Genomic DNA, 17,951 nt, shown 5'->3' on the forward strand with positions numbered 1-17,951 from the left:
TATAAATTTCACATTTTATTTTATTTTTATTTTTTCATGTTTTTAAATATTTTTAAAAAATAAAAAAATATATTAATATATTAGAATTCACTTCTTTAATAATTTAATAAAACGTAAATAAATTAAAATTTAAAATTAAATTGATGAACGATGAAAATGAGAAAGTAAACTCGTGGACTACCATTTTCCTTTGAATATTGATATGAAGGAATTTCATATTTTTTTTGGGTTAGAAGCTGACATTTTTCACTGAGCCTCAGTCAAATCTTTGGCAGTGTGATCTGAGCAGTGAGCAGGATGAAATGGGTTTATGAAGTCCTGACTTACAGAGGAAAAAATTAAAAAAAATAAATCAGTAGTAGACCGGTAGTATAGCGTGGTAAAGGTATCACCCCATATAGAAATTAGAAAGTTCGTCTTTACTGCATTGTCACTTTTTTTTTACTTCTCTTTTCCAAGGTTTTGTTTTTCAGTGCTTACATGGGTTATACAAAATAATTTTATAAATTAATATAATTTTATATGATTTATTATATCTATTTTTGTAATGACCCGATCTTATATTTAGGAATAAATTACAGATAAAATTCTTTTAATAAGTTAAAGCGAATTATCAGATGATTTTTTTTAACCTAGAGTTAAGTCTCCATTATTATTATTTTATTTTATTTTTTTAGCTTTTATTCCAAGCACGTGCGTTAGAGTCCAACACTATTCCTACTCTTATTTTTCCTCTTCACGATAAAACTCCTAATTACCGAAAATTCCTTTTATCAGCCATGCACGTATCTCTCTCAACTCCAAACCCGTACGTCTCTTCTTCTTCTTCACTAGGGTTTCCGTAGGTCTATATATAGAGTTGTACATCAGACCCGCGACCCCTTCCTCTCTCACGGCAAGCAGCATCCATGCACGATCAATGCATGAAGTAAACCGCCAGCCCGTTGTACAGAACCAGTCTGAAGGAACCTTCACGTTGCTGTAACAAGTCTAGCCCTTGCTTGCACCCGTGCAGTAGGAAGCTCCTCCACGTCTCCTCCCTCAGCCACAGCACCGCGAAGAACCACCTAGATCCGCCCTAGTCCACCGTAAACCGCGAACAAACCCATACGGCAAGCCCCTGTTTCAAGCAACTGAAAACAGAGGAAACCGTAGCCCTCCGTGGCGACCTCCTTGCCAGACGACGCCGACACCACTTCAAGGGACATCAGAGCACCACCCACGGTGACAGAAACTGCATGCCGTCCTAGTCCCGTCGAGCCCACTCCCTTCCGGTAAGCCCACGACCGTCACTAGCCTCCACTCTCTCTCGGTTGTTTTCAGTTTAGCAGAATTCTCTCTCTCTAAACTCTCTCTTTCTCTCACTGCATCGCACCACCATACTCAGTGGAGTCACTAGTTGCGCCGCCGTAACCCTTGTCGCCAGAACCGCCGTCGCAGTGGCCTTCTTCCTCCCTCGGTGAGCTCCTCCATCGCAGACCCATCTCTCTCTCTCAAACTCTCTTGTTCTTTTCTTTTCCGTATAGCAACGTTTCGGGTTCTGAAGGAACCCGTAAGTTTTGATGGGCTTTGGGCCCTGGGCCTTGTGCATACGTGTGATTCTTTTGATTGGGCTCTTGTAGTTTTGTTTTATGGGCTTGGTTTTGACCTTTACAAATTTATAATGATGTTTTATTGGACTTGTATTTTTAAATTAGATTTGGCTTAGTTGTGGGCTGGGCTTGAGATTAATTAGATTTGTGTCATAGTGATAGAGTTGTATTTTAAGCTCGACAGATAAAATTATACAGAATTGATGTCAATAGCATAGAGTCAATGTGATTTTAGAATTATGAAGGATCAAGATTTATGGAAATATAGGTTAAATTGGAAAGTCAAGTTTTGATCACGAAATACATGTTAAGTTAGAAATTTACGCCAGTTATGTGTATTTTATAGGTAATCAATCGCGTCCTAGAAATATTGGACTAAGCGCTACGAGATAAGTAGCATGATCATACCCTTACACGTATGTACAGTAAATGGCATGTCTTTTATAAAAACATTTTGCATGTATGCCCTTCTTTGGAAGCTTCTCTTTACGTACCCAATCATGATATATTTATGAAAATCCATGATTTGATATGAAAGTTTATGAATATTGATGATCTTATGTGATAATTTATGCATTAAAATAATTATGGGAAATCATACATGATTTTATGTGAGAGATTATTCATAAAATTTTGTATCAAATGTATGATTTTTTTGTGAGTTATTTCATAGAATTATTTATGAACTGCATGATTTTATGTGAGAGTGATTTCATGAAATTATTTACGAAATGCATGATTTTATGTGAGAGTCATTTCATAAAATTATTTATGAAATGCATGGTTTTATGTAAAGATTTATACATTAAAGTATTTTAGGAAAATCATGATTTTATGCGATGAAACATGTATCACGACATTTATGAAATAATGTGATTTCATTTGAAATATATGATATGATATGACAAGTACGTATGTGATTTCGTTTGAAATCTATGAAATGACAAGTATGCAAGTATGATTTGATAAGATATGTAACAGCCTATGTTATGATATGAAAACGGTACCTATGTTATGGGCATATTGCATTGCCAAGTCATGCAGAATCGGTACCCAGTATTGTCTTCCTTATGTATGGATTCCACAACCCGCGACCACGAGCAGAATCGGAATCTATTTAGATTCGCTAACCCTAACTCACGGGGGCCAACAGTGGGTAACGGTCTATGATAAGTGAAAGATAAGTTAATGTTTATGCTCATGTTATTTATGAATGTATTTATGAATATGCACGCTTTTCAAGAAACCTTATGTTTATTATATTTACTGTATGATGTGTTGCTTATTGAGTATTCGACTCATTTTAATTTGTTTTCATATTTTTAAACCCCCACAGGTGATGACATTTATGAAGATGAGACTGCAGGACAGGACTTGACTCCGGGAGGCAAGGCTGAGGCCTAGACAGATTTTGCTATGACTATTTCTATGGTTTAAATTTAAATAAACTATTTTAATAAGCACATAAGACTTCTGTATTTTTAATAAATGCTTCCGCAGAGTTCATTTTAGATTTTTAGTATTTATTGAAATTTGTTATTTTATGAAATTCTTTCGTATCTGGCGCATTGTTAAAAAGAAAAAAATTTTATACTTAAGTTTAGTAGTAGCACACTGGTTCCTCAAAAATTCTAAAATGTCTTTTCGGGAATGGGGTGTTACAATTGGTATCAAAGCCCAGGTCGAAAGATTCTGTAGACTTTTCAAAATAGAGAGAGAAAAACTTTTGCATTGAATTTAAAAAAAAAATATATATATATATATAGGGAATGTTTGGAAATAAGAAAATGAAGGAAAGAAATGTCTAGGCCAAGGTCTCCCAAGGCAAGTTCTGCTCTGCAGTAAGTATGTTATAGATTTTCTTTTAGTAATTGAATGCATTTTGATTGACATTGTTAAAACATGCATGTTAGAATGGCACCTCGTGGAAGAAGACCACGCGTATCCACCTTTGAGAACAATACCGTACAAGATGATAATTCAGAAGTACTCGCTGCTGTAGCGACACGTTTCTTTCAAAGGATGGTCAATGGTGATATGGTGGTAGGTAGAACCACACAAGTAGGATGCACATTAGAACAGTTCTCCCACCAGCACCTACCTACTTTCGATGGCAGATTGAATTCCTTAGATGCGGAAAGCTGGATTGAACGTATGGAGCAGATTTTCAAAGTGCTCTACTGCACGGATGATCAGAAGGTGAAATATGCCACTTATCATTTGACTGACATGGCAAACAAATGGTGGAAGTCGACTCGGGCTTTGGTTTAGTTGGAATTAGGGGAAGCAGTCCCCATTTCTTGGGAGCATTTCAAGAGAATCTTTCTGGATCACTTTTTCCCACGAACTCTTCAGGAGTCGAGAGCTCGCCAATTTATGGACCTTACTCAAGGATCAATGACGGTAGCACAGTATGCTACGACATTCATGGAGCTTTCCCGTTTTGCCAGTTACTTAATTCCAGATGAGGAAAAGAAAGCTGAAAAGTTTGAGCGCGGTCTGAATCGCAGGATTAGGGAGTGTGTACGTACTCTCAGGATTCGGAGTTTCACGGAACTAGTCACCCGTGCTACCATTGCTGAAGAAGACATTCAAGAAAGTATCGATTTCAATAATCAAAGGAAGCGACAACAGCAGCAACAACTCCAACTAGCATCACATAGGGATAAGAGGCCTTTCCAGGATAATGGACAACGACCACGACAGGGTGAGACAGGATGGCTCCCCATGTGTGGGAAGTGTAGTAAGAGGCATGGAGAGAAATGTTTAATGGGAACCGGAGCATGTTTCAAGTGTGGGAAGGAAGGACATTATCTTCGAGACTGTCCTGGGAAGAACATAACTACTACTCAAGCTACAAGAGATGGACAGGAGAATATGGCACCAGCTCGAGTTTTCTCCTTGGCACAGTTGCGTGACACCAATGTGCCCGCCAATGAGAATACAGGTAACTGATTTTCTCAATTTGAAATATTGATTATTGTTGGAGTATTAGCTATGTTAAGTTGTGGTATTCATGATGACTACTGGAAATATTACAGGTGCTAGAGGTAACGAAATCCTATCTTAGCATGAATTATAGGAGTTAGGATCTGAACTTTGGAGAATCTCAGGTTATGGTTTATTTGAGATTATTATTGCATGAGGAGAATTTTAAATACTTTTTGCGGAATTGTTACTTTAGGCTTATAATCGAACCCGTTATCAACGTTTACAATTTTGAAGATCAATAAGTGAGATTTAAGCATAAATCTTTGATGGATTAAAAAGTCTGAGAATAATAGGCTTGACAAATTGATCAAGGACTTAGAATAAAGACAACGAAAGAATGTGGAAAATAAGTACGTTGGTTGTTGAGGTCTAGCAAATTCCGAGGACGGAATTTTTATAAGGAGGGAAGATTGTAACGACCCGATTTTATATTTAGGAATAAATTACAGATAAAATTCTCTTAATAAGTTAAAGCGAATTATCAGATGATTTTTTTTAACCTAGAGTTAAGTCTCCATTATTATTATTTTATTTTATTTTTTTAGCTTTTATTCCAAGCACGTGCGTTAGAGTCCAACACTATTCCTACTCTTATTTTTCCTCTTCACGATAAAACTCCTAACTACCGAAAAATTCCTTTTATTAGCCATGCACGTACGCCTCTCAACTCCAAACTCGTACGTCTCTTCTTCTTCTTCACTAGGGTTTCCGTAGGTCTATATATAGAGGCTCTGTACATCATACCCGCGACCCCTTCCTCTCTCACGGCAAGCAGCATCCTTGCACGGATTGCACAAATGATGAACACTCAAGAACAAAGTAAAATACTTAAGAACTTGAATGAACAAAAGGTAACAAATCAACTAATAATTCACGAATTGCACAATAGTTGAAGTACACCTCATGAATTGATAACTTGATAAAAATAAGGATAACAACAACTTGGATTCACGAATTGCACCAAGTTACAAGAACAAGATAAATGAATCACACATATTCACGAATTGCAAGGTGTGATCCTCTCTTTGAGATTCATGAATTGCACCCAAAAAGCCCAAGTAACTAGCACTGATTATTGATCTCCAAAACAAAATAGTCCTCCTCTAGGGAATTTTTCAAAAGATCCCAATGCAAAGACTAATGGTCCTATTTATAAATATTACAATTTGGAAATCCCCAATAGGTCTCTTGGAAAATAAATAATTAAATTAAAGTAAACAATAAGCAATAACATAGTTGGCATGGGCCAACTTGACCCATGGTATGCATGAGCCCATGGTTGGGTTAGGTCGGCCCATGGCATGGGCCATGGGCATGGCAAGCATTGCTGGCAAGGCTATTGACATGTGGCTGACATGGCCCAGGAATGACCTGGGCAGTACCCTGGCTGGCATGGCTAGTGACTTGGCCAGAGGCCACAAAGCACGGGGTCCTACCATATTGACAATAGTCATCATTTACCTTTCAAATATTCAATATTACGTTAGAACGGATTATTTAGGGACGAAAAATGTCATTGCTAACTAAATTTTCATTCAAACGAGTACTAAAACCACTATAACACAATTTGTCTTTTGTGACAGCGGAAACTGTCACAACAAATAACCAAAATGTTACTAAAGACATTTGGTGATGGTTTGAAACCCTCACCATGACCATCATCTAATGTGTGTCACAGAAAATAATTGGTGATGGTTTACTCTTGAATTATCACTAAAAATATTTTTAGTGACAGTTGGAAGTGTTCCATTTGGTGTAACATTTAAACATTCTCTTTTTTGTGATGGTTGAGATCTGTCACAGAAAGTAACGTTCAGATGTCCAATTGAACGTTCAAACGTCAACCTGACCAATTCGCATTCGAATGACAGAAGTTGATGTTCGTTGATTGTAGTTCGAACGTATTATATTTACGTTCGAACGTTAACTGCAATAAATGTTCAAATTTTTGTTCGAACGTTAAGAAACCAATGTTTGAACGTAACGTGTATAACATTCAGACGTTAGTTCAAATGTTAACGAAGAAGCATTCGAACGCAAGGGGTACGTTTGGAGGTTTGTTCGAAGGTTGAGTCGTACGTTTGAACGTTATGTTATAATTTTGTGTAATTATGTTCGAAAGTTGGTTCGAATGTGAACCAATGTTCAAACTTTTTTTATTTACATTCAAACGTACAAATGAAAAAAATACTAACTTCATAAAATTAAAAAACATACCAATTGTATCATATTACATACTATTCTTTAACAACTAATAATGTCTTATAAAGTTTCAAAATTAAATATTAAAAGTTATATATATTGATAAAATTCATTTCTTCTTCTTTCCTTGCCCACCGCGATTCTGTTGCAATGACATAACATATTCCATTTATACCATCATCTCTTGCTACACTTGCTCTTGGACTTAACTGCGTTTTCTTTCCTCTTGGTCTCTCTGTTGGTTCTGCAAACGCATCTCTAAATGAGATTGTTTCTCTAACAGAGATTCTAATTCTTACTATCTTGACTTCATATACTCATTCTCGCACCGTGTAGCTTCTAAATCTTTGGTAAGATTATTAATTTGTAAAGTCGATGAGGTTGAGGAGGATGAACCATAATGCTTGAAAGATCGTCCCAAACCTCTTGCCATACTAGACTTAGGCCAGACCACTTGCGTGAATATGTTTATGTCACTAGGAGATGATTCCCATAAACTGACTGCATCTCCATCATTTTTTCCTGCAATTTGAAGGAAAACACACAATAAGTAATGTATTAAAAGAAATACAAATAAAAAATAAATTATTCATATGTTGCATAATTTATTTAACAAAATTAACACAGCTTACATAATTATCTGCAACGGCAGGATTCATCGACTCACTACTTTCATTAGTGTAAGCAGCATCATATACATGAATGAGGAAAAATATTTCAGGATTATCACATCTCTAACAAAACGAAATTAACAATTTTAAAAAGATAATGTTAGTACTTAAATAAAAGAATATCAGAAAAATAAATGAATTTTTTAATTTTTTAATTACAATTTTTTCAACAAGACAGTGGAATGACTTTGAACTGGCATGGTGGTAGACAGTCAGAGCGGATCTATTCTGTGCATTTGTAGAACTTAAGTGTTACAAAATTAACTAAGAATGTTAATTGTAATATATATACATATAATATATAGAACAAATATAAATGTAAATAATTAAAGGATATAAATCTATAATACCTGATAATTTGGAGTTGCAAAAAGATCACAACACTTTCTCCAATCGTCTAACTTCATTTGCTAGAAAGGGGATTGCACAACATCTTCCAACGTCTTAAACTTCTTGAAGTGGTAATGACATCGTCCCTTGTGACATCAGAATTGTGTAGCTATCAACTCATTCACAGTTCTCAAATCCTCGCTACGGCCAATGTCGAGGTTGAATTCATCCTAATAAGTGAATTACATAAAAAATATGATATACTAATTTAGATGAAAAAAATGTACTCTCAAAGTAAACTCACTAGCACATGACTCCGAATGTGCTCCTTAATCTCATTTGGAATATCTCGCCATAATCACACATTAAATAGAGCATAAGCTTGGACTACTGTGCCAATATAAGAGGAAAGAGCTGCTGCACTATTATCCATTCCTCCAGAGGAATTATCAAGAATGGTGACCCTAAGTTTTCCGTGCCTTTTATTTTTCTCAAAAGAGATGCCACGTGTATAGCCACGACCGCGATGAGCAGATGTATCGACTAATAGATAATAGTATAATTATAGTTATATAGTTATTGAGACAAAATTATTAATTATATAATTAATCATCAATGACATTTCCTTACTGGTTGGTGTCGACTGGTTGTTGTTCTCCTGCATATTAACTTGATCTTCAGGAGTGGATTCCTCAGGTGGGGAGTCCTCAATGGGTTCGAGACTTGGACTTAGCGAATGAGGCACATTTCTTCGTTATCGTTTTGGTAGCATCCTTGAAAATGATTAATTATATCAAAGAAAATTAATTAGAAGAAATTATGAAAAATATAATATTCTATAGTCACCTATTATGAATAAAATATTTAGTACTTTTATTCTTCATTTTCTGATGTATTTTCCATGCTTGCTTTAGAATCTCCTTCAATAACATCTTCGTCATCATTATCAACCTCTTCTTCGTCCTCCTTATCCACTACCTTCCCGAATTCTTCTTCTTCTTCTTCTTCTTCTTATGACTCTTCATCACTTACTTAAATTGAATGATCATTTAATACGGACAAGTCGAGATGGACAGGTGGGACATCATGTAACACCCCACTCATTTTTTATGTAAGCAAATTCTGAGAATAGAATTTATTACAAGGAGGAGAGGATGTAACAGTCTGCCCCTTCTCTCCAACGACTGTGAGTCTCGTTATGTGTGCCAAATCTCGATAGCGTGTTTTTAAAGATATTATGTGATTTCTAAAACTAACTCAGTGTTTTAAAGCCACGAGTATTTTAAGTGGGATGTTCCTAGTGTTAATTGACTAAGCCTGATTTTAAGTAATATCTGAGAAGTGATGAGAATGTTTGTAAATAGTTATGAGTAGAAATTGAAGTGGGTTTGAGGGTCCCATTGAGAGTATTTTAAGTTGTTTGGATGTATGAAGTATGTTGAATTGTTGACTTTTGGATAAATAATTGAAAAAGGTGTGGGTCTTATCAATGATTGATTTTTTTAATGGTGATTTTATTTATATATAATAGTGATAAATATTATAGTGATTTTATTTTTTATTTATATTTAATAGTGATAAATATTATAGAATGTTTGTGAATAGTTATGAATAGAGATTGAAGTGGGTTTATTGGTCCCATTGAGAGTATTTTGAGTTATTTGGATGTATGAAATATGTTGAGTTATTGACTTTTAGATAGATAATTGAAAAATGTGTGGGTCCCATCAATGATTGATTTTTTTTTAATGATGATTTTTTTTTATATATAATAGTGAAAAATATTATTGTGGAAAGACATTGGAACGAAGATGGTTCACTGTGTTTGGCATGTGAGTATTTTCATCGATACGAGAATACTTGAAAATTGTTGAGATATCTTTGCTACCCAAACGTAGCTATTTCTGAAGAGTTCCAAAAATAATATAATTGTAGAAATTTATTTTTATCAATGTGATTTTAGTTATTTAAAATATTATGAGATTTAAATTATGTTGAAAACTCTAATTAATTAGATGGTTTTATTATTTAAAAGATATTAAACAAGACTTCATCATTTTATAATGATGAACAAATATTATTTTATAAACTAAAGTTTAGTTTAAATAATATTCTATATTAATTCTTCTCAGTGCTTTTAATTAAGTTCATGTTTACACATTTTCAAATCAGTATTTAAAGCTCACCGTCAAATCATATCAATTTGTACTAGAATCTTTCCATAAGGTAGGTCAAGTCGTACCAGCATACTCTCTAAATCTAAAACTTCAAGTATTCTTGCAGTTCATTTTGGAAGAATTTAATCCATACACAACTGAATTCATATTCTCTATTTCCTCAAGGAATTATATCTGCCTAGGACTAGCTTACTCCTTCATAATCACCACGAATCGTTCCTCCTCCTACGTGGTACATTGATAAACGATCAGCTATTAATCTCAACTCAAGAGTTTCTCTCCTATGATTAACATAGCTCTTCTATCCATCATGAGCTGCCTCTTATTTTGACTTTAATACAAAGAATTTGTTCCTACTGTTCACGTAAATCCTTAAGACAAGATTTTACTTCCCATATAAATGTCTCCAATATAAGGGCAATCTAGGTTTCCACAAACACGGTGCTTCGCCAAAAACCATTTATTCGCAATTGGATAAAACTATTATCATAAGTAAATCCTACTAAAGCCAAAGCTTCTCCCACACATTGTACTCTTCCGAACACAAATTTCATTGTAACATTCGAATCAAAACAAACTCCAAACATTTGGGATACTAATTCATCAACCTTGAATATCCTTCCTCGTACTACTAAAAGGTATTCCATATCTACACTGGTATGAATAGAAATATTCCTAATGAGAAATGTGACTCTTACCACTTGGTAACAATTCAAAGTACGAACTGAACACTCGTGCAATACCACAATCACTAAAAATAGGGCCTTGCTTGAATCAAACTGTGTACAAGTTATAAACCTCAATGATTTAACTTACCCAAAGTATCAATAATGCAATAGTATCATTAATTGCAAACTAATCAACCTTAAATAAGCTTAACAATATAGAGGTCTTAGAAAAATACCAGTGACCATGCCAACTCATTTAGTTCCTGGGGCGTCAGCATCTGCGTCTCTAGAAGTACCTGGATACACTTAAGGTACGTTTGGGTGTTGAAAAGTGTTTAGAAGTGTTGAGAGTGTTTGTGAATAGTTATGAGTAGAGATTGGAGTGAGTTTGTGGGTCCCATTGAGAGTATTTTGAGTTGTTTGGATGTGTGAAGTATGTTGAGTTGTTGACTTTTGAGTAGGTAGTTGAAAAATGTGTGGGTCCCATAAATATAATAGTGATTTTATTTTTAGTAATAAATATTATAATGATTTTATTATAGTGATTTTTTAATATTAATAAATATTGTAGTGATTTTATTTTACTTTTATATATAATAATGATAAATAGTATAATGATTTTATTTTTAATATATATATAATTGTGATAAATATTATAATGATTTTATTTATATATATATAATAGTTATAAATATTATAGTAATGTTATTTTTTATTTATATATTATAGTGATTTTATTTTTAATTTATATATAATAGTGATAAATATTATAGTAGTTTATTTTTTATTTATATATAATAGTGATTTTATTTTTTATTTATATATTTTAGTGATTTTATTTTTTATTTATATATAATAGAGATAAGTATTATAGTGATTTTATTTTTGATTTATATATTATAATGATCTTATTTTTTATTTATATTTAATAGTGATAAATATTATAGTGATTTTATTTTTTATTTATATATTATAGAGATTTTATTTTTTATTTATATATTATAGCGATTTTATTTTTTATTTATATATAATAGTGATAAATATTTTTTATTTATATATTATAGTGATTTTATTTTTTATTTATATATTATAATGATTTTATTTTTTATTTATATTTAATAGTGATAAATATTATAGTGATTTTATTTTTTATTTATATATTATAGAGATTTTATTTTTTATTTATATATTATAGCGATTTTATTTTTTATTTATATATTATAGTGATTTTTATTTATTTATATATTATAATGATTTTTTTTATATTTAATAGTGATAAATATTATAGTGATTTGATTTTTTATTTATATATTATAGTGATTTTATTTTTTATTTATATATTATAGTGATTTTATTTTTTATTTATATATTATAATTATTTTATTTTTTTATTTATATTTAATAGTGATAAATATTATAGTGATTTTATTTTTTATTTATATATTATAGTGATTTTATTTTTTATTTATATATTATAGCGATTTTATTTTTTATTTATATATAATAGATTTAAATATTTTTTATTTATATATTATAGTGATTTTATTTTTTATTTATATATTATAGTGATAAATATTTTTTATTTATATATTATAGTGATTTTATTTTTTATTTATATATTATAGTGATAAATATTTTTTATTTATATATTATAGTGATTTTGTTTTTTATTTATATATTATAGTGATTTTATTTTTTATTTATATATTATAGTGATAAATATTTTTTATTTATATATTATAGTGATTTTTTATTATTTATATATTATAATGATTTTTTATTTATATTTTAGTGATAAATATTATAGTGATTTTATTTTTTATTTATATATAATAGTGATAAATATTTTTTATTTATATATTATAGTGATTTTATTTTTTATTTATATATTATAGTGATTTTATTTTTTATTTATATATTATAGTGATTTTATTGTTTATTTATATATTATAGTGATTTTTTTTATTTATATATTATAATGATTTTTTTTTTATATTTAATAGTGATAAATATTATAGTGATTTTATTTTTTTATGTGTATATAATAGTGATAAGTATTATAGAATGTTTGTGAATAGTTATGAGTAGAGATTGAAATGGGTTTGTGGGTCCCATTGAGAGTATTTTAAGTTGTTTGGCATGTGACGTATTTTCAAAAGTACGAGAATACTTGGAAAGTGTTGAGGTATCTCTGTTACCCAAACACAGCCTAAGCTAGTACTGGAGGTCATGGCTTTGGTTTGGAATCTCCAATGGGAACAGTTCCATTTCTCTAGCCTCTTTTGGGACAATTTCTGATCAAGTGGTCAAGTTGGCCACATCTGAAACAGAGTCCTAAGGTAAGTTTGCACTTGCCTCCATGGTTCTTTCCGGACATCCCACATATTGGGTACGTGGTCAGTATTGAGCTTCCAGTCTCGATGCCTTTTCCCTTATCTGACCCAGTAGACATCTTCTTCATTTCTAGATTTTCTTCAATAGCATACAATGAAGTTCTCTTTCATTCGGTATTGATCTGGATCGCTAGACCTCTCTGCTTAGCCTCTACTATCGCGGCCACGTTTACTAACTCTTGGTAATTCTTTATTCTTAGGCAAGCTACTTGGCTACGGATCCATGACTGAAGTCCAACTTGAAACTTTTGTGCCTGCATCCTTTGAGTAGAAATCAAGTGTGGTGCAAACCTTCCTAACACCATAAACTTAGCGGCAAATTGCTCTACGGTCAAACTGCCTTGAGTTAAAGTTGCGAACTCCTGCGCCTTTAGCTGTTTGACAGGATCAGGGAAGAATTTGTTGTCAACTCTTCCTTAAATCTCTCCCAAGACAATGCATCCAAACTTCCTAGTTCCCTAACTAGAAACTGCCTTTGTGTATCCCACCATATTCCAGCTTCTCCTTAAAATAGGTATACAACATATAGAACCTTCTGGTCCTCAGTACATCCACAGATCTCGTATGTCCTTTCGAGATCCATAATCCATTTCTCGGCTTTTAGTGGTTCTTCTTCACCAGAAACGTTTGGATAACGATGGATCAAGAACTTCTCACACAGACAATCCCTGACTTCGGGTCTGGGTACATGTGCTTGCTGATGTTGCTATTGTCTAAGCATGTCAGTCAGCAAATGTACAGATTCAGCGAATCCTCCATCCATCAGGGGATTCTGATTATATTAATTTGTGACTCCCTCAGGGTTTTGAGGTATCCTACCTTGAGTCATGTCACTTCCTAAATCACACGAATACACGTGTTACAACCACATACTATCTCTTATACTTCAAGAGATTCAAGCCTAATGAAGACTAAAATTTCAAGCCTAATGAAGACTAAAATTTCAAGCCTAATATTTGGTGCATTTCCTAAGGACTTGTGGATTTAAACCTAGAGATGTATTGCTCTGATACCACCTTGTGACGCCCCCAAATTCTGCTTGGGATTGGACGGACATTTGAAGCGTCGAGACATGCAACACAAGATTACCTACCCCCGTTCATGACATATAAGATGCAATATTCCTAACATGCATCTAGCATTATGCAATATTCGCAGCAGATGATTTTTTTCTTCAGCAATACTATGCACCAAACCGAAATATTCCAAATACTTAAAACATACTTCATACATAATGACATACTAAACAACTGAGATCACAATAATAGTCCATATGATTGTGATCAAAAGAGTGCTGGAGATTGAACACCACAAATACAAGTAGCAACCTGAGGTAACTATTGTACTACCATCTACGTCACACCATCGCTTAGTCGATCGTTTCCAGTTGGTCGATTCTCGATTCTCCTTCAGATCCTGTAATAAGATCTACCATTCGGGGGGAATGGTAGTTGGGACTACCATAGTGAGATTTGATTACAAATCTCAGCAAGTTAACAGAAAACTTCCACACAGGTTAAGGATGCATGCATAGCAGTAAAAGTATAAATGCATAATAAAATCATAGGTAATCATAGTATAACTTGACATGCAACATAACATAACTGGCATAACTTAAATTGAAACTGAAGCTTAGCATGAACGTGACTTGAAACATAACATGGACTTGAAACATAGCATGAACGTGAACTTGAAACATAACATGGACTTGAAACATAACATGAATGTGAACATGTATAATTTGAACATGAACTTGAACCTGAGCATGACATAACATGAATGTGAACTTGGAACATAACGTGAACGTGAATATAACATAACATGAACTTGAAACATATTCTTGTCTCATGGGATTACCATGATTGCGTGAACGTAAACTTGAACATAACATAACGTGAAACATGACTTGAACTTGGAATCTTATTTAATAGACTTAATCATTAAAGTGACCATATGGGTGCTACACAGGTCTCCTTGAGCCGTGTGTCCCTACCGATTACCGCATCACATCACAGGTTTCTATACCAGCTGTGAGTGCGTTAATACGTACTCCACAGTTGTTGTGGCCCCACGTATTCTACGTGTCACAATTGTTGTGTCTCATGTAGTGTATGCTCCACAGTTGTTGTGGTCCCATGACTTATTTATTTGTGCCATACTTGCTGTAGACACACGTAACAGAATGTGTGGTTCCATCGGCGTTAGTGCCTGGCGCGCTCTGGTGACCAGCTAATTAGGCCGCATTCGCAACCTGTTGACTGTACTTCATCAACCCAGGGAATTTCACACCTATTTAGAAACTTCAGCATGAACAAAGGAGTTCCACTAAGATATTACTCCATCCTAGCGCTTAGGGTTGAGATTGACATGAATAACTTAACTGGCATACATGACATTTTGTAACGTGATGTAACATGAACGTGACATAAAAGACAGAAGTCTTGACGTAGCATAACGTGACATGAACTAAGATGACAGACATGACATACCTCGAGACAAAAATGTAACAGAGAATATTTCATAACATGGCATACTTGTAACATGTAACATTTCGTAACATGGCATACCATATAACAGACAACATTTCTTAACATAGCGTAACATGTGACAGTGAATATTATGTGACATGAAATACATGTAACAGATGGCATACTTAACATGACATACTTGTAATGTATAGCAATACGTGACATAATATCTTGTGTAACAGAAGAATAATTCATGACAGAATAAATTCTGTGTAACAGATAAATATGTAATGACTTGGCATGGCACATATGATAACATGCATGCATATACTTTAGTTCCCTTACTTATCACTCGTACACATTAAACTGATAGTAAGTTAAAAACTAACTTACCTCGATCTTCGCGCTTTGAGACAAAACTCAAGTGCAATCACGAGAAACTGAAAGTAGTGATTTCTAAAAATTAAAACTTAATCACTAACAATTAGGAATATGGCAAAATATCAACTTAGAGTAAAATTACCATTTTACCCTCTACATGTGGGAAAATGACCATTTTATCCCTAACTTAAGGATTTTGCATCCTAACTCCAAAAATCACCAAAATTTACACACCTTATGTAAATTTTGTCCTAAGCTCAAATATCAATTCAGGAAAATTTAAAACTAAACACAACCATTAAAACTCTATAGAGCCGAAACTTACAAAGGCTATTTTCTTTGACTTTTGTTGTAATTCTTTTAAATCTCAAAACTCATAATTAAACCAAAATTTTTTCTTCTACTATACTCATAACATATTCCTAAGAATAATCATCTTTTGAATTATGAACAAAATTCATCAAAATCACTAAAACTATACTTGAGCTTTTTGGTTTTTCTTCTAAGTTCAAAACATAATTTTATTTCCAACTTGTTTTGATCAACCTCTTGATCCATGACTTATAAAGATGTGATCTTCAAACCAAAGCCTCACATGGTTTAAAAATGTATCCTAAAACATATCCAAGCTTCAAACTCAAGATCACATAGTTAAACATCACCCAAAACATAAATTTAACCAAGAACATCATCACTTTGGCCTAACCAAATATCTCAATGTATAAAATTTCATATCTTCGAAACTAACATCAAATATCTTCAAAATAACATTCTAACATGTATATAAGATGCTTAGGATCTTCCAATAAAAATATCAAAGCCATTGGAATAAGATTAAACCATAAAAGATTTAAACTTTCTCAAAACAGAAACTGTTTTTCCTCTTCCAGTTTCTAAGTTCCTAGATCTAAGAAAATATTTCACCAAAACTTTTAATCATGCAACAAATCCTCAACCAATAATCATATACACATGTTAACAGTACTCTATAAAAATTTCGGACCAAGATCTAATTATTAGCTTGGTCAAAAACTCCAAAATATAACACACTCTCCAGTTTATCGCCCAGAATGACCTTTATGGGGTCTAAATAACTTTTAACCAATCCAGTGATCTCCAAATGGAACAAATAAGATATCCACGTAAACTAGACTCCAAAAGAAACAACTTTCATGAAGGAAACGTTGCGAGGAAACACTTACAAGAGCATTGAAACGGGCATTCAAAAGAGGTGAGAAAAACTGTCTGAGAGTGTCTTTTGTGTTCTATGAAGGAAAAGTGTAAATGAGAGTTTCTTTTTGTGGGAAGTGGACTGAAGAGCCTCTTACACAAGTTATGGGAAGTGATATGACTGAAGGAAAGGTTGAGTGTTTGCCTTTTCTTCTCATAAAAATCAGTCTAAGATCTTTTCTCAAGGTAGAGTGTAAGAGTGAAAGAGTGAGGTGGCCTTTTACCTTTGTATTTCAAGAACCTTCTAGGCCCTTCTTGTATAGATCAGCCCAGACAAGTGGGGGTACAAAACTTAGCCATGAAGCAATGCTAATGGTGACCAATTTCATGGGCCTTAATGGGGGCCTAAACCGAATGGGCCTAAATTTTGGGGTTTAAAGAGGGTTTGGGTTGCTATCAATCCCAAATCTAATATCACTTGGCCCAATCAATTTTTCAAGGTTAACAAGGTTGGATAATGATGTTCTAACACAAAATTGAAGGATTAATAGCATGTGGAGGTAATTTAATCAAGTGATTAAACATAATGCTAGAATCGGATTAGAAAGGGTTTGAAGGCCAACTTTAGGGTTTGGGAAGCCGTTTAGGGTTTCGGTTTCAACCAAGCTTTTGGGCTTTCAATTGGATTCTCACCATTTAGGGTTTCACTAGGATTGAAACCTTTTTTGGTCTGCCACCATTTGGTTGAGCAGATGAAACAAAGTTTTGCTTAAGTGACATGATCTCACACTTTGATTCCTTCAAATCCAACAAACGTTCCTCATGGTGCCAAGTGTCTAAAATTATTCACTAAGTGTAGCTAAGATCTTACCGAGTGTCAAAATAAAACTTCTCTAATCTAATTTGGA

At 33.2% G+C, this 17,951-nt stretch overlaps 1 protein-coding gene across 1 annotated transcript; it reads left to right on the top strand.

The window, feature by feature from the left end:
* The first annotated feature begins 3,506 nt into the window (after positions 1–3,506).
* Positions 3,507–4,547, top strand: LOC109019070. The gene is made up of 2 exons (XM_035695170.1): positions 3,507–3,791; positions 3,948–4,547. The coding sequence occupies exons 1-2, from the start codon at positions 3,507–3,509 to the stop codon at positions 4,545–4,547; spliced, it is 885 nt and encodes a 294-aa protein (XP_035551063.1).
* The last annotated feature ends 13,404 nt before the right edge of the window (positions 4,548–17,951 follow it).

This window comes from Juglans regia, chromosome 10, assembly GCF_001411555.2.
Source record: "Juglans regia cultivar Chandler chromosome 10, Walnut 2.0, whole genome shotgun sequence".
Lineage (NCBI taxonomy): Eukaryota > Viridiplantae > Streptophyta > Magnoliopsida > Fagales > Juglandaceae > Juglans > Juglans regia.

Bases quoted from the DNA above. Each gene is read 5' to 3' on its own strand.
- LOC109019070 (XM_035695170.1), top strand. From the start codon at position 3,507: ATGGCACCTCGTGGAAGAAGACCACGCGTATCCACCTTTGAGAACAAT. The intron at 3,792-3,947 runs GTGAAATATGCC...CGAACTCTTCAG, and splicing joins ACTGCACGGATGATCAGAAG to GAGTCGAGAGCTCGCCAATT.